Source organism: Microcebus murinus, chromosome X (genome assembly GCF_040939455.1).
Source record: "Microcebus murinus isolate Inina chromosome X, M.murinus_Inina_mat1.0, whole genome shotgun sequence".
Lineage (NCBI taxonomy): Eukaryota > Metazoa > Chordata > Mammalia > Primates > Cheirogaleidae > Microcebus > Microcebus murinus.
Window position 1 is genome coordinate 106,095,974 of NC_134136.1, and position 18,918 is coordinate 106,114,891.

Sequence of the window (18,918 nt, forward strand, 5' to 3'; positions counted from 1 at the left end):
GAGAGCCAGGTAAAGGAATTTGTAGAATATTCTGAAAACTTAGAAAAGTCATAAAGGGTATTTGAATAGGGGAGTCATATATTTCTGTCTCTCATTGGCAACTACTCAATAGAGCACCTATCATGTGCCACGTGCTGTCTTGGGCAATGAGAATATACAAATGAATGAAGTAAATAAAAAATCTGCTCTCATGGAATTTATACTCTAGTTACAACTCAAGCTATGCTTTAAGAAGCTTAATTTGAATGGTGCTCTGTAGGATGGATTGAAGCAATTGGTGGGCACAAATGAGTGGAGGAAGGTAAAAGATAATAAGAGCATGAATTACAGCAGTGGAAAGGAAACTGGAGAGAAAGGAATGAGTGTAAAGGTTTATGGAAACAAAATCCATAGATCTTGAAAATGAACTTGAAAGTGAGGCAAGTGAGGAGATATAGAAATGACAATATGTTTTGAAATCTGACTAAAAAGGTGATGGTGTGATAAAAAGCAGTCCAGAATGTAAAGATTTGGTATTAAAAATATGGCCTACGTGAGTCATACTCAATTTATGTTGTCTATGAGACATTTGAGTATAAAATATCCCATATACAGTAAGAGATGTGGGATGAATACTGGAAAGGACTAAAAATGTCCAAATCATTGGATTAAAGGAGATGAACAGAAGACTGTTTCTAGTAAATATTAATATTTTGGCACATAACTGACACTTAGTAACTATTGACTGAGTATTGAATGAAATTAATGAGATTAATTAAAAAAAAACCCAGAATCCTTAGAATAGATCCTAAGGTAAATAAAGAAAGGAGGAAGGAGTGGTTAGAGAGATAGGGAGATAACTAATATAATACATTACCCCAGTAAGTCAAAAGGTGAGAAATTTTTCAGTTGACTGCACTGAGCAACAATAACAAAATATGTATGGATTTCTAGGGCAATGAAGACTTGATAAAACATTTACATTTGATAGGTATGGTGATTTTATAGGGAAGTATTTCAGTTGAGAGGAAGATGTAAAAACTAGACTGAAAATGTAAATGAAAGAAGGATGTTTAGGAAGTAGAAATATTTCCCATAATCAACAAATTCCTATTAGGAGAATAATTTGAAACTTGCTTTTTGTTGATCTTGAGTCTTTCCCTGGAAAGCTGAGTTGGTGTAACAGGTAGAAGAGTAGGATTAGTAGGAGTTCAGAAGGTCAAATTTAGGTTCAAATCCTGACTCTTCCATATATGCAAGATGAGTATCCCAAACCCGAATGCTCCAAAATCTGAAACTTTTTGAGCTCCATGATATGATATTCAAAGAAAACGCTCACTGGAGCATTTCAAATTTAGGATTTTTGGATTTGGGATGCTCAACTGGTAAGTATTAATATAATGCAAATATTCCAAAATCCCAAAACATCCAAAATCAGAAACATTTCTGGTCTCAAGCATTTCCAGTAAGGAATACCCAACCTGAAATTATGTGACCTTAGCAGAAGTCACCCAAACTCTCAAATTTTAAGTTTTTTCATCCGTAGTAAGAGTAAGGATGATATTACATCATATAAGCAAAACATGTAATAAACTCCCTGGCACATAGAAGTATTAAAAAAATGTTAAATATAATTAGTATCTATCCTAAAATCTGGATAAATACATGGAGTTTTTAATTCCAGAAAACTAAATATTCATTGAGATAGGCTTTTATTTTGCATAATTGCCCTCCTAATATGGTGTAATAAAACTCATATTAGTTGATTTTCAAGGAAGTAGCAATAGGTAAATTACTTAACCTCTCCAATTTTATCCTTTTCAACTGAAAATGGAAATAATAATAGTACCAACACCACATGTTTTCAGTGAGAATCAAGTTAGAAAATGCAAGTAAAAATAGTTTGCCAATTATAAAAAATGAAATATTTAGCTATTATTCTCATTATTAATCAATATAACTTTGATCCATTGATTTTTTAAGACTATAATGTTAGATTTATATCTTCAGTTTGACTTTTGTCTAATGGTAATTCGTAACATTAATAAGGACCTTTCATTTGAAGAAAGCTTTTTCAAAGTGCTTTTATCTTTATTACCTTATAATATCCTCACAAAAGCTCTGTGTGGAATAAAAGACAATGGTTGTTAGGGGCTAACAAAATTGACTTTTCAGTATGCATGGTCTCTTTTTACCTATGGGGGCTTTTCTTTTGGTTTGTAGATATCAAATTACAGAATCCAATAGTTGAATTACAAAGTTATTCAATTTAGTGCTTCTATTGTATCATTCCAGATAATTGCTTAATGTAATGGCAATATACAGAAAAATAGGTTCTACAGGTTTCAATCATTCAATTAACATGCTTACATATGAACAAGACAATGGTAACATGGTCCCGAATGTTACAACTCTCATAATCAGGTGACTAAACTCATATTGCATTAAATTGAGGCAATTGTTTTTTCATCATTGGGCAAAAAGGTTGGATTCTTATTTTCTATATTCAGTTTTTCTTTCTACAGGAGATAAAACACCACCAGTCCTGAACGTTTATCCTTATTCATTCCCTTTTGTAAATTTGTAATCATTTTCACTATTTCCTGTAGGATTTTCTTTGAGATCTATAGGAATTTCAGGATCCCAAACTGGAACATAATAAAGTACTGAAAATAGTAAGAAGACAAGCCTGTGGCTCTTGAATCTATTCCTATTATAGTCCATAGTATTATGAATGTGAATGGCATTTTTATAGTAGCAACACAAGAACAAAAGGAAAAATACAATTTTCCATATTTACATGAGAAGAGAAACTGATTTTTATTATTGGAAAGGGTTTTTCAAGATGTTGGATACCTTACCCCAAAACTTTTACTTTTTCCACAGTATGAGTTTTACAACAAAGCTTTGCTAGTTCTTTGCCTTTTTTCTTGATTAATTTATTAAGAGGGTCCCTATAACTATGCCATTTTGAATGACATAGAAGATAGCATCACATAATACCAATTCTATGCTACAGTAAGTAGTATTTTGGTGACATTTAGGTATATTTCTGAGTGGACTATGGGTAAATTCAAATAACAATGACATAGATTTGTGTGTAATATCATTCATTTCTATGGCTTCCATGTTTATGTTCTTCAATTTTACATCTTCAATCCAGATCTTTCTCAAAACTTTGGGTCCACATTTACAACTGCTTCAAGGGAGGGGATATTTTTACCTCTGATTATTAACTCACAGATACCTCAAACCTGAACACATTCTTGACTTCCCTTTCCACAGCTGTTTGTCCTTTGAATTCTACAACCCCCAAAAGGCACCCTCTCCATCCAGTCATGCCAAGTAGTAAGCAGGCACTGGTTCTTCACTTTACCTCACATTCTCCCTCCCTTCCACCTCCCATAGAGCTCATCACAATGTTGATTTTTATCTCTAGATAGCTCACATATCTGTTTCATTTGTTCAACCTCATCACCTTAATTATTTTTTGCCTGGGATATAACAAAAATAACTCTCTAACTATTGTCCCTATATAGGTCTTATATCTCTCCAATCCATTCTTCTCACAGCTACCAGAGTGATCTTTCAAAAATGTGTCTGGTTATTCCATTTCCTTACTTTGAGCTATGACTTACCAAAGACTACAGGTAAAGTCCAAACTCTTAAAAATAGGTGGCAAAAGGGAGAGAAAGCCAGATTATACTTACTCAGCCCTTTGAGTCTAATACTCTGCCCCTCTGGTGGGTGTTACACATGTAACCTATCGTTTAATCCTGACAAAATCCTGTGAAGTGTTATACTCATCATATAGAAGAATATAATTAGGACTCATAGATTAGGCAATAAACTAATAAGTGTTAAATTAGGGATCTTTCTGCCTACAATGCCCATATTCTATCTATTATATCATGCTGTCTTTCTACATAATTTAGCCACAGCTGATCTTTCCAATTTCATTCTTGGAACAACCATACTCCAGCCAAGCTCCTTCAGATTCTCATACTACCACACTGCCCAGGCCTTTGGACATGCTGGTTTCTCTACCAAGAATTCTCTTTTCAACTCTATGTGCCTGGCTAACTCCTAACACATTCTTTTAATGTGACTTTATCTAATCAATGATTCTCTTGTCTGGACATCATTAGGACCATGGCTAGGACATGCTGTGACCAATCCAATTTGAGTCTCTGGGTGGGGGGTAGAACCCAGGGATCAACATTTTTAAAAAACTCCACCAATCTATAAGCAAGGTTAAAAACCACTGTTCTAGGTGAGTTTCCTGGCCTCTCTGGCAGGATTGGCTTACTCTTCCTTCCATTTTTGCTATACTATGTCTAGCCCTCTACTATAATACTCATCATACTATCATAATTTTGTCTTAGTATGTCTGTCTTCACCACTGGAATCTGAGCCTCCCAAAGACAGAGATAATGTTCAAATATAGAAGCTTTTGAATATCTGTTACATAGTGATCCAGTATGTTAACACACACACACACACACACACACACACACACACACACACACACACCTGAAACCAAAGTTTTGCAGAATAATACTGATTTTCTGACCCTTACTTAAAAGTGATGGACTCTGTTTTTTCTTTAATTCTATTATATTAATTGTATTCCTTTTCATTTAAAAAATGTTGATTGATACTCATTAAATTAATTACACAACCCAGTACTTTGTCTACAATGTATTTGAAAAGCACCTCTCTTAGGACTTTCATGATGGGACTAGATCTCTTATAAGAATACGAAGAGTCACCAGAGCTCTCCATCTCTGCCATGTGAGGATACAGAAAGAAGGCAGCTGTCTGCAAGTCAAGAAGCAGGCCATCATCAGAACCTGACTATGCTCGTGTCCTGATCTTAGACTCCTAGCCTCCAGAACTGTGAAAAATAAATTTCTGTTATGTAAGCCTCCTCCCTCCCAAGAAAAAAGAAAAGAAAGGAAATCACCTTTCTGAATATGTTTATATCACTAGCCCTAACACCATGACACATAGCAGGTGTTTAGTAAAGATTTTCTGAATTAATAAAAGTTCTCAGGAAAATAATATATATATTTACATATCCATAGCAGTAGACAGTCATTACCAGTATAAAGAAAAATATCAAGATTGACTTTCACACTCTTTAGACAACAATCAAAATCGATTAGAAAATACATATAAAACTCAATTCAAATTAAAGCAACAGAAAGGAATGCACTGAAGGTTTCCTTGCCTTAGAATTAGGGATCCTTAAATTACCTCTCTATTCCCAGATGTCCCAAGAAATATGATACTTCAATTTATTCAAGAAACTAATTGTGCTTCTAAGGTTGCATTCTTTCTCCTTCCTTTGGAATTAATTAGTAGGCCACGATTTTGGTAGTAAATATTGAAGAAGCTACTTCCATAATTTCAATACTGTATTAGCGATCAAAGATATCTTCTTTTGCAGGTATACTCATACATACAATTCAAAGTTTATCAAACTTGTCTCTCTGGAAATGTTTTATGTAACAGAAGAGAATTTTTGTAATGGAGGGGTTGAGAGGAGACATGGGTAAAATCATACGATATTAGAAAAATTGAAAGATATGGCCTGAGACATGACCCAGATCACAGATGGAAGAATTTCAAATAATAACTGCTCCTTAGTTTCTTTCACTAAAATAAAATATATTAATTACACCACCTTTATGACCATCTCTTCCCACCACATATCCACACCCACACATGTTCTTTACAAGCTGGTACCACAATGATCTCTCAGGAGTGCTTAGAGAACCACTTAATATCTGGGAAACTCTTATGAAATATTTGCAAAGATGCAGAGTCTTCCCGTTTTCAGTTAATCACTCAGGGTTTGATGTTAGAACTTTAAACCATGAACAGCTTTGCCAACTCTTTTAGGCTCAAAGCAGAAAATGTTTTGAACAAAGAAATAGTTTGATTCAATTATGAATATAGTTAGTCATTTAAAAGATAAATTTGCAATTAAAAAATCCCCAACTTTCACCCTTCAGGGCTTTATATTGTGTTCTATACAAATACATTGGCTTAAAAATTCCAGTTAGACTATCAGAAATAATATTTATAAGAAAAATCTCCTCATCTTGAAGTGCAAGGACAACTGCAATGTCCTTGATTTTAGTAAGAAAAGTAAATAACAATTTTTCCCAATACAGGAAAATTATATCTTTCAGAGTAGAATTAATAATATTAGTTCTATTCAGGAAGTATATGCTTCATATTACATGCATGCTTACAGAACCTATGAATTATGATTACTCTGGGAGAATTAAATACCTATGAAGTGGCTGATAAACAAGAGTGATAGGTAGTCTAGCAAGAGCTGGAGTCTCGATATATAGAAAAACTGATTGACAGTCACAGAGAAAAACACATTTTGTGAAGGTTTTCAACCTCTCTCTCCATTCAGCAGCATTTGTATAAAATAAAACATCACTGCTTTGGGGTAGACAGATATATAGAAATCTGTTGGGAGAGCTGTTTCTTTGGCTAGGCATTTGGAATTTCCTTTTTTTAATATATAAGAACTATGCTTGCTATATAGCATGAATCAATGAACACAATTCTACCAGCTTCTCCAAATGTAGTCAAAAGGCATGCCATTATACTTTTTTCCCTTTGCACATATTATAGAAAATTCCTTTTGTTCAAAATAAAAATTCATAGAGGGAAAAAGGCAAACACTTCCATTTAGCTGAAATACTGAAATTGCATGTAATCTCTTAAGGTATTCTTTTTTATTTACTTCCAAGTTTTGCATTTCCATTTGTTGCTTTCAAACCCCAGTTTCTGACTCAGTTCAATTGGTTGAAATGTGCCATTAACAATAATCAATAGTTTCAGTAGCTTACAGTTTTTACCACGGCATCTCCAAATCTCTCATCAAAAGACTGTTATCCAATCATCTAACTAAAAATTGGCTATAAATGTCATCTCTATCCATAAAATGTAGTTTAAACCGTAGGCAACTAGAATTTATGGAAAACACAATATTGACTGTGAGGGAAGAAGAAAACTATCTCTGTTTTAAAATAATTTGGGAATTTTAGTTAATTCTACTATAGTTAAGGAGAAAATGCTATGTCAAGGTCTTCAGGAACTCTAAGGGAGTTTTATATGGCTTTTAACAATAAATACAGTTTATCACTTTGGGGCTCAGGCAGTAAAAAGCTCCTGCCTTATTCACAAGCTCTCTCTCTTTTTCTGCCTTGGGTACACTGAAAGTTATGTGTGATGTGTGCCATAGCTCAAAGATGGAGGAGGGTAGCCTGATTGACATTGGACTTTATGTGAGCAACAAATAAACTGGTTTTCTTATGCCACTGGGGACAAAAAAAGAATAAATACATTTTCTTAAGTAATATGACATAAACTAAGACACTTTCAGCATAATTTCCAACTGTTTTTGAAAGAAAGATCAGAAGTCTAAACACAAATGCAGTTTAGTTAGTCTCTGTTCCGCCATAATAAATATAGCTAGGAAACATGGCGAGTTTTTCCTTTAATGATTCAGAATCTTGCAGTTTCTCAGGATGAGGAGTTTATAGATGAATTTTTTCATTATATAGTACTGCAGATATAAATACAAATTGTGTAGGAGATAATGGATTTATCTTTGCTCTCAACCAGACTTATTCACTGTTTTAAGGGATGCTTTATAAAATCCCTGACAACAAATTATTTTTTAATCATTAGATTATTCTTTATTTTCCAAAGTAATCTGCTAAAAATCCACTTAATCAGAATTTTATTATTTATCTACCATAGCTGCTGAGAAAAATGTGAACTCATATATTTATTAAAATTATAGGGTAGCTTTATGGGCATTTACAAAGTGAAATAAAATTTTATTTATGAAATAACATAAGCCAAATAAGTTATAGCAGTGCACTGTCTTAACCATACATCTAAGAGAGAGCAAAAAATTCTAAATTTGCATTGCCTTTATATTATATCACAAGCTATGGGAGATATCTGCAAAGATAAAGTCAGGTATTGTTCTAAACAATTTACCTCTAAATGATCATACTAATTCAATATGCATTGTAGAGGCTAAAGTAGAATCAGACGAGAATGCTAAAGCAAGAATGATGAATTCAGAAGCTATAACTTGCTACCAACACCTATTTCATGGACCAGAGCAACAAAGTAGATCAAATATTATATGAAAACAGAAAAACAGGAGAAGAACAATAGGAAGAGGAAAGGAGAAGAAACTTTGCTTACTGTGATTTGATTTTGGAATTATTTTTCAACACAGGATATACTATCACTTTTTTATCATAGTTTAAAAATATGAAAAAATAGAATTAGTCTATAAAATTGATATTCTAACACTTCAAATTGTATTTGAGATACTTATAAAGTTCATATATCAAGTGAGGAAAAATGAACTATACATAATAAAACTCCATAATAGTTCAAGAAAATTATATCAGGTATTGAGAATAAACTTTAGGAGCCTCCTTGAACTGCAAAATATGATTCCAGCAAGACTCCATTTAAGCAAAACTACCCAAAACTCTGTTTTCAGTGTTTACGCATATAGAACTTTATAGAAATAATTTTTGTCTCTAGGAAAAACAATTGTCTAAAGATTATATGATCATTAACTATGACAAATTTAGCCATCTCATTTTTATTTTCACAGATCATGTTAGAAAGAAAGCTACAAAATGCCAGATTAACATTTCAAAATGTATTTGAAATTAATGAAGGGAAACTGATTCAGTTAGCAACGCTAAATAAAACAGACAATTCATACAGATGCTTTCCCTATAAAATATTAAATAAACACTCAAAAATGTCAACTTTTTCAATTTAATAAATTGATCCCTAACTTATTTCTATGTTTGAGCAAAGTTTCTCCTTGACCAAAGCTCTAGTTTTATATGCAAGTTTTTTTTTTCTGGTCCAAACACGTACTTTTTAGAAGATAGAGGTGTTTAAATGGAAATATAAATGACATTCCTTTCTCTTTCTGCCTCTTTCCTCCTTGCCCAAATACTGAAATATATCAGGTTATATAAAACAGCTATTTTATTTTGTCCCCGGTTTGTCAATTACAAGCACAAATGCTGAGAATTGTCTTATTGGATCTACAAGAGTGGTAAAGTGGAAACACTTGACTTACTTTCCATTGTTTCATCAGCTCTCTTACTCCCTTGGAGTCTTCTAGAAGTCTCTCCTTATGGGTAGCATCCTGTAGGACATTGGCAGTTGTTTCAGCTTCTGTAAGCCAGGCAAGAAACTTCTCCAGGTCCAGGGGGAACTGTTGCAGTAATCTATGAGTTTCTTCCAAAGCAGCCTCTCGCTCATTCACTCTGCAAAGGAACAAATATCCAGATGTAATACACAAATATCAAAATGGCACACCTAGTGAACTCCACAAAAAGAGCAAAGATGGAGAGACTAAATTGTAATATACCAACAAAAGGACGAGTTGTTGCTAAAGCTCTTCCTTTAAGTGACAACAACTAGAACACCATGCAGGCTGTTAACATTAGTTTCTATTTAACTTAAAGGCTTCTGCATGGGGGAGGAATGCAAAAATATCTATTTAAAAAATGAATGACAATTGCAGACTTCTATAAATCCCCTTCACAGAAAAGAGGTGAATATATATATATATATAACATTTTAGTTTCTGCTGGTCAATTTGGAAAACTTATTTTAATATGCTACAAAAGTTGAAGCTAACCTTTATAGGTAAAATCCTAAAACCCCTACAGCATGCTTGTCTTTGATGTCACCCCAGGGCAGGAAATAAGCATTAGACAGGCAACGAGAAAAGTCAAGAGAATACAAACTTAGAGTCAAAAGATAAACACTGAAGGAAAAGACAAAAAGAAGGAATTGGAGTTCAAAGGGACAAAATACTAACAAGTAGAAAAATAATATTTCCTAGAAACCATTGCGCATAATATAATTTTGCATAACACCTGTTTGTTATAATTATTGTGTTAACTTCGTATGTCATTACCTGATGGTCATATAACTGAGAACACGGTCCAAAAGAAAAGTGTTACATGTAATGGAAAAAGTAGAGCCTAAAAAATAGATTTGGGTTCAATTCCCAATGTCCCTAACCAGCAGAGCGATAGGACAAGTTACTAACTTCTCTGATTTCTCATCTGCAATATTTATTGCTGTGATGAGAATTAAAGTACAATAAAGCATGTAAAGTTGAGTCCCTCACATATTCTACAGTAACACATTATTGTTACCCAAAAACGTTAGTTCCTTCTGCCCACATCCCTCCTCATTCCTTTAGTCCTTTAAAAAGGATGAAACAAATTCCCTAATGACATAAAACTCCAAAAAAATTATTCATATTTTCTGATAATATATAATGCATGTATTGTTGATCCACACACACATATGCCCTCAGCAAGATCTACATAATAATAGCTTGAAAGGGAAAATTGATTTAGGCAGTAACAATCCCATCTAAAAAGATTCAGGTAAATTTTCTCTGCAATGAGGAAATTAGTACTCTATTTAAATGCCTTATTTGCCTTCTATTACTACACAAACACTTTCTGGGATTAAACATAAGCTAAAAATGGATTTTAAAAAATTGAACACTTGAATATGATACACACTGCTTGTTAAGATGTGATTGTCAATAATTATGCAAAACTGCAATTTATTTCAGCAGCAACTTTATCATGGGATGTGCAAACCAGGCAATAAACAACTCCTGCCGAGCCAGCGGCAGCAGAGCCCCCGGAAGAGCTGTTTATTCATCATGGGTGAGGTTTTTGCTGAGCACACAGTCTTCTACAGTATAGTTTCAGTGCTCATACTGGATAAAAATCTTCTGTCTGCATTAACTGGTGGAGGGTAGAATAGGTTTATGAGGATGCAGCTATTGGAAAAAAAGTAAGCATTGCACTAAGCTATTTATCAACTCCTAAATAAACTTTAATACTGCACAGCTGAAAGGTAGCGTAGTGTTCTGGTTGGGCAAATAAATTAAACCTCATGTAGTTCAAGGGCTAACCTGGACTGCTGGCTTCCTGCTTATCTAGTTTGCAGGCAATCTATCATTGCAAGGAGAAATATCAAAATCGTCATTTATTTATTTATCTTTATATTTATTAGGATTTCAAAATTCAGAACCATTGCAACAGTTCTGAGAATCTTAATGCTACAATGTACCAGTTGGACTGTGTGAAACTGCTGACAATTGACCCGTTCTGACCTACAAAAGTGGCAATTTCATTCAGTTTGTGCTAAGACTTACTCCATCTCCAGCCCAAAATTTGAGATAGAAATAAGCTGTCATATTCCAGAAGACAAATGCAAGGTTAGACATTGACATATTTTCTAACATAGTCCAATTTCAAACAAAATAAAAGGACAATATGAAACTCTGCCACGGCAGAGTGAAATTTAGAGAATTAGATATTGCGTACTTTATTATCAACATCGTCTTTGTGATGAGCTGCACTTGATACATCTTACCGCCTCTATCCTTAAACTAGAAGCAACACTTACCCTCTCCTTCCAGCAAAAATAACTGGTCAATAACTTTCCAAGTTATTTGCAAAATGCAATGCACATAAATCAGATGAAAGGATTCTACCAAGACAACGAGATTTTCAGCCAAATCCTACCAGTGAGTTTGCTGCTTTGTAAATTAGGCCCTTAGGGAAGAACAGTAACTCTTTCAGGAGAGTAAGGAGCCATTTTCCTAAACGATACCCTGGTGATCAGAAATATTGACATCAGGCTCAATATTTTCTAATTCAGAAAATAACTTAAAAAACTCAATGGCAGCAACAGCAAAAAATTTATTCAAATGAGCTCCTTCACAAGCCTCTTTGATCATAGACAAGACTGTTGTTTCCTGTTTGTGTGGGGGATTGAAAGCTACAACCTTTCTCCTGGACCAATGCATGTACATTGTAATTTCTAAATTTTAATTGTGCCAAGTCTAGACAAGAAATAAGTCAAGGATACTTAACTTCCAGATTTGTCTATTCAAAATAGCTCTAAATGTATCACATATTTTAAAATTTTCCTTAACTATATGGCTTTAAATGGCTTATATAATAAATAAAAGTATATTATAAAAATAATAAGAATCATAAGGAAATAAAAGATCTGTGTAGGACAAAGCTAAAGATCTTGAATATGAATTTTTAAAAATTCTTCTGCATAGGTAATCAAACTATAGACCCAGGGGGAAATTTAGTTGTACTTTAAAAGTAACAATGACCGGATAATTAGAAAGTGTAATAATGCTCTATAAATAGAATCTGCTATATTGATTAAATTCATTTTTATATATGAAGTTTAATAATCAGCCATTTCAGCTTTATGATGCGCAAAAATAGCTGAGAATTTGATGGAGTAAGGAATGATACGGTGATTTGGAAAGCACCCTTCTACTCATAAGGGTACCCTATACCATTTTCAATATGTAAATAAGTGGTATAGAACATTGTTCTCAGAGTATGGGCCTCAATCTGGCAGCACCAGCACCATCTGAGAATTTACTAGAAATGCAAATTCTCAGGCCTCAGCCTAGATGTACTAAATCAGAAACTCTAGATGGAGTCCAATAGGCTGTGTTTTAACAAGCCTTCCAGTCATTTCTAATACGTGCTAAAGTTTGAGAGTCACTACTGTGAGGGATCAAACTTTGAGAACTACTGGTATAGCAGATGCTGGGCTGGGCTGTCCAGGCCCCTCTGCAGAACTGAAATACTTCTGGCCCCAGCTGCCAAGAGTGTTGCTGGCTGTCAGTCCTCAGCTGTCATTCCTATCTGAGAATTGGCTTCAGCTAAAGACAGTTTCCTAGCTCAAAGTTAAGCCCTTCATCCCTGAGGGTGGCTGCACCCATTGACTGTTTGGTATATGATGTGTGGGCTACAAAAGACTGGCTCCCTTGCTGTAACTCAGGACAATGCTAAAGGGCTACCCTAGCTTCAGACTTCAGAGCTCCACCTGATCTGAGGAGAAAGATGGGAAGTGTAGGGAAGGGAGGGGGAGGAGAGGGTTGATTGTTGTTGTGGTTGTGACTGCTCCCCTCACAGGTGTTCATCTTGAGAACATGCCATTAAAATCCCTTCATGTTAATTGCATTCTCACAATCTTCTTTCTGGGGAACCTGACCTCTTGAATTGTCACTCTAAATAAGGATTTTTAAAATATGCTTGCCTAAGGAATGTATGTGAAGAAACATACAACTACTTAGACAGACTGTGGTCTCTAAAGGGGACAGGATGGAGGATTCACACATGCAGCAATTGTGTCTGAAGAAATACTGCACTTTTGGTCATCCTTTAACCACTTCAGTACGAGCGTTGACTACAGCCGACAGCCACAGATGAACGCGCACAGTGACTTTAGCTGACAGCCGTGATATGACTTTTCTAATTTTTCATTTATCAAAATAAAATTGTGAACATTTAAACATAACATAATGAAAATATATATGTATATGTTACCTATTCTGATTTACATTACAAGTAAAGCTGCCTGTAAAGTGAAACAAGCTTTCAGTGCTTTCAAGCTTTCCTCATCACACAAGAGCAAAACGGATTCGTCGTCAACGCACAGCACAAACTATCGTGCGGACTATGAGTGCTGGCTGTGGGCAAGGTTTTGCGGCCGGTGAGTGCCGTACCGAAGTGGTTAAGGAGAGCTATAGATAATGCAGACTTGTATTATCATCAGTTAGAAGCAAGAATCTACTGAAGGGCTTAAGTGCTGGAGCTATAAACTTAGTACAACCCTACACCTGCCCTAGAAGGTGCTCACCCAGAGACAACGTCATGTGAAAAGTAAAGAATCACAGAATCCATGCCTTCAGTATATCCATATTCTTTTTAAGAACTGATTGTCAATGAAGCATCAGATAAATATATTCTGATCTGGCATTAGATCTTCCTCCAACACACAACATTGTATCTCTGAATCAATCTCTAAGACTCCAGATTTTCTATTGAGTTAAATATCACCAGTTTCTTATGGGCCAACCTCATATATAAAAAGCAAAAGAAAAAAGGGAGGAAAACTTGTTCCTTTCTAAAGTAAGCCTGAAGAGCTTAATTAATATATAGACAATATTCCATTATTAGATATATGGATGAGAAATGCCTTATCAGTACATTATATTGTAGGATTATAAGTATGTGTGTGTATATAATCAAGAAAAATACATCAACACATTGAATATTTTTAGAAAAAAGGTTCAATCTGATATGGAAGGTTATTTTGCCCAGGTGTTTCCATAAGTGTGACAAATTGGAAAAATTCACAGCATTCAATCTTCTGCCAAATAACATTGTGCCCTGGTATTGTCAATGGAATAACCAAATAAAATCCTTTGAATCTTTTCTTCCTAGTTTACTTGCATTTCAGCCACTATCATTTCCTATGATATTTTTAGAAGAAGGATTACAGGACCATTATTTTTTCCTTTTTTGTTTGTGGGATATAGGTCAGAGAAAATGAGTACCCTAGCAACACCTGGACCAGGACCAAAAAATTTCTTGCAACATCAAACACTACTTACAGAGCCAGAGTTAATCTGAAGTTCAATTTCTCTGTAACTATAAAAGTTCCTACTAGTTTGCTAGTAAATAAGTTGCATTTTGATGCTTTAAAACAACTTTATACTGTATTTACGAGGGGCAGCTAGAATTTTGATAGCTATGACTATAGAGCACTTTGTAGAAATGATTCCTTTTAATCTGTAGCAATTCAATTAGTAATTTGCACTAACGAGTAGCATGAATCTAAGCAAAAGCTGTCAACAATGTCTGGACTAGTATTCCATTAGTTCCTTTCCTAGCAACAACTCTTTGGCTTTATCTGTCTTTGGGTACCATCTACCTAGAAATAAGACTATATAAGGGTTGTGGCAATGAGAGGATTCTTTTCTCCTCCGTTATCTAACTATAAAGTAAGAATTATACTCTCTCCTTTTAATTTAACTATGGACAGTGTGGGAAATAATGAATCTAGGATATATTATAGAAGATAATTTTCAAAGCTAACACCCATATAGCTCTTTAAATGTTTTAAAACATATTCAGAGTTATTTTCTCATCATTTCATACAGTATTTTCAATTTTTCCAACTACAGTCTGCTTCTCTGTTTCTTTGTATATTTTCAGTTGGATATTTCATTCTCTCCCAATGGCTTCAATCTCTAATCAGATTATCTTTGTTTTTGAACCTCATTTGCATTTCTGCATGCCTATCAACATCTCAATCATTAATTCATCCATGCATCTATTCCATACTTATTATGTGCCAGGGTCTATGCTTGATGGTGGTGACATAAAATTCAATAAGATGTGGACTTTGGCATCTCACATATTTAAGCCTGGTAAAGGAGGCGGATAGGTAAACATTAATTATACTTACAATGTGATTAGAGCTTTAAACTATCTGGATTCCTAACCAGTAGCTCAAATGTAACACTGCATTCATGCATTTCTATTTCAATTTGCCAAACAATTGATAAATGTATCTTAAACATTTTTGTCTCTTTGTTATCAAAAGTAGTGATCATCTAGCGAGTGGGGCTTTATCTCAAAATACAGTAATAGATACTCAATAAAAGTTTGCCTAATTGAATTGGTTTTTCATAAAAATAAGAAACCTTTTAGATATAAAGTACAGGTTATCACTGGGTTTTATTTTGTTGTTGGAGAGATTGATTCTGAGAGAACTATAATGATGTTCCCAAGGTTGTATACAAGTAAGTGGCAGAGTTGGGATTATAGTCCAAGTCTACATTCTAGAAAGGAAGTTTTTTTTTTAACTCTGAAGATAGATATTTGTGTCCACTCCTCTCTGATATATTCATTGTAGTTAAAGAAGAAAAATGCAAAGAAGTTTATGGGACTGATTCCTGGCCTTCATTTTGGAGCACAAATTTAACTTTCTGTCACTTTACCATAAGCAGGGTTGTTGAAACTCACAAATACCTACACATAAGGAAACATACACATACAAAGATACTGTCCTACCTCAACTATTGCAGAAAAGATCTAGCTGGTTTTTGCTTCAAAATAAAAAAAAATCCATTTTAAACGCAAATTTGCTGGTTTGCTGTTCACTGACATATGAATTAGCAAGGTTTTCATCCCCTCTCTCCTGAGGTCTGGTCCTAAATTACTCAAACTCTCCAGAGTTAATTGGAAACCATGACCTAAATGTTCCCAAAGTATTGCTGATTAGTTCTCAGAAAACTCATTCCCATCTTTCGTCACCCCCGACAACACAGGATGACTTTTTAACATGTGCAGTAGCAACACACTTGCACAAAAAATAGATTAATCCTCCAAAGATAAACCACAGCTTTAGAGCTATCTGTGTAAACTTCCTTCAATGATATAGATATTTTAGAAAAAAATATATCACTTAGACTTTACTTTTAGATAGTAAGAGAATATATGTGTTATCAATCATGTAAGGAATTTTAAAATATTAATCCTATGTCTTTCATGTTTTTTACCCTATAACTGCTTTTAAAATTTAGATTTGCAAAAATATCATTAGGGAAACAACAATAATCATGTACTTTCCCTAAAATCATTGGGACATTCCTGAAAAGAAGAGATTTGTATTTGGAGAGAGCAGTAAAAAACATGCTTTCTACTATTGTTTGCATTACTTGTTTCATTTGATTTTTGTTTCTGTGTCATAAATCTCTGAGAAACATTAGTTGATGAAAGGAAATGTACACAATATTATGAACAGAGGAAATACATATATACACACACACAATTTTTCTTGGATTTTTAAAGAGATTAACACTTTAAGATTTATATATTTTTCTGCTGATATAATATTAAAAGATACTATTTGGGAAGTTTGAAATATAATATTGAGAGTAATGGATCACATTTGGTGTGGTTCATATAGAGAGACTCAAAATATTATCTTGGGCACTTATACAACTATACAAGATCTTTAGAAAAAATGTAGTAAATACTACTTTATAGATAATTACAAACTTAGATTGGGGTTGATCTTATAGTTGGACATAATTTCTGCTCTAAACACTCAATGATTTGCATAATGTGAATCCTTAAGTTGATTTGGTCACTTGTAGTGTTAATCTCTTTAAAAGATACATTTCCTAACATTGATAGCCTACATTAAGTCACTTCTCTTCTAAAAGGATATGTGGAGAATGGTATTGAAACCAATTTAAAAAATGAGCTTAGGATCAACTCTTCAAAATCTCATAAGACTGTGCAGTCAACCAAATATATATATATATATATATATATATATATATACACATATATACATTCTCATAATAACTTAGAGAAAAATAAAACTATAGACTGTTAGATGTCAATACATAATATTCAGAAGACAGCAAGGCAGACAGATTCCATTTTCTAAGATCAAAAAGCAGACACATAGCAGATTCACTTTAAAAGTAAAGAAGTAGCTAAAAACATATCAATGGATGAAATGAACTTAACAGTGGAGTTCTATCAGCAGAATTTTGAAACATGAATGATTTTATAATTTCTGATATAAACTCTGAGTTATGGTGTCTAAATATTTGTGACTTTTATTACTTATTCCCTTACTCAGCACTCTATTATGGCTAATAATGCACTTTTGAAAGAGGCTTTTATATTCAACATTTATTGTTATAGTATTTTGCACTAAAACAATGTTATTCAGTTTTCAAGCTCCTTTCACCGGATCCACAGATATCATCTCCTTTCATAAATTAAATAGCTTGATGAGGCTAATGAGGCAGGTTGTTATTACCATGCACAGTTTATAGAAGAAACCTGACTTTAAGAGAGGCTGAGTGAGTTTCCAAAATAAGTGGCAAAGCTGGAAACACCCAATCTAGTCCACTGTTCTCAAGGTAGACTTGCCAAACTCCCTGTGAGGCAAATATAATGGATATGAATATGTTACTATTAGCAAAAGCCCTTTGTTTTCTGTGATTATTATATGAATTAGGATTATGGTGTGTGTGTGTGTGTGTGTGTGTGTGTGTGTGTGTGTGTGTGTGTGTATGAAGACAAAGAAATTATTATTCCTTTGTTTATTATCTTCAGCTGCCATCTAAGAAATACATTAGAATGAATACTGCACTTTGGACTTGAGATATAGGCTTGGGGATTTTATTCAAAAGGAGAGCATTACAGGAAGCAATCAGATATTTTAATTCTTATGAATTCATAGAAAATTACAGTACATATAATTGTGGCCTTCTCATAATGGTAATTTAATAAATGTTAATCAGACATATTATCTGGCTGTTTATACATTTTGAAAAAATGTTTTACATAAAAATATCTAACATGAAAATCAAACACTTCATACATTTTTTTCTTAGAAATTTTACAGTAAAATAAATACATCTTTATAAGAGCAATTGAGAAATGAATTAATTTCTCAAAATGACTAAGTTTTGCTAGATTCTAAAAGAGCTGTCCTTTAAATTTTAAACCCATTTTAATGGCTCAGAGATGATTTATGAAACAAGATGTGGGATTACAAATAGCTTGAGCATGAACTAATACCTTTTGTGACAACCTGGATGGAACTAGAGACCATTATTCTAAGCAAAGTATCACAAGAATGGAAAAACAAACAGCACATGTACTCACTATTACATTGGAACTGGTGATGAACACCCATATGCACATATGGTAATGAAACTCAATGGAAACCAAGTAGGTGGGAGCAGGGAGGAGTGAGTGGGTAAATTTGCACCTAATGGGTACAATGCATGCTACCTTGGTGATGGGCACACTTAGAACTTTGACTCAAACTGCACAAAAGCAAATCATGTAATCAAAACATCTCTACCCCTATAATATTCTGAAATAAAAAAAAAACAAATAGCTTAAGCTGTTTAAAACTTGTGAAAATAAAGATTTAAAATTCTTTGCTTTCTTACTT

The 18,918-nt window shown here is 33.7% G+C and overlaps 1 protein-coding gene across 15 annotated transcripts in view; it reads right to left on the reverse strand.

Moving 5' to 3' along the window:
- Positions 1-18,918, reverse strand: part of DMD (dystrophin) — a 2,109,452-nt gene that overhangs the window by 465,451 nt on the left and 1,625,083 nt on the right. For all 15 annotated transcript variants that reach the window (XM_012756891.3, XM_012756894.3, XM_012756895.3 and 12 more), the window contains one exon: positions 9,140-9,329. In XM_012756891.3, the coding sequence (XP_012612345.1) occupies positions 9,140-9,329 (190 nt within the window). The remainder of the gene's footprint in view (positions 1-9,139; positions 9,330-18,918) is intronic.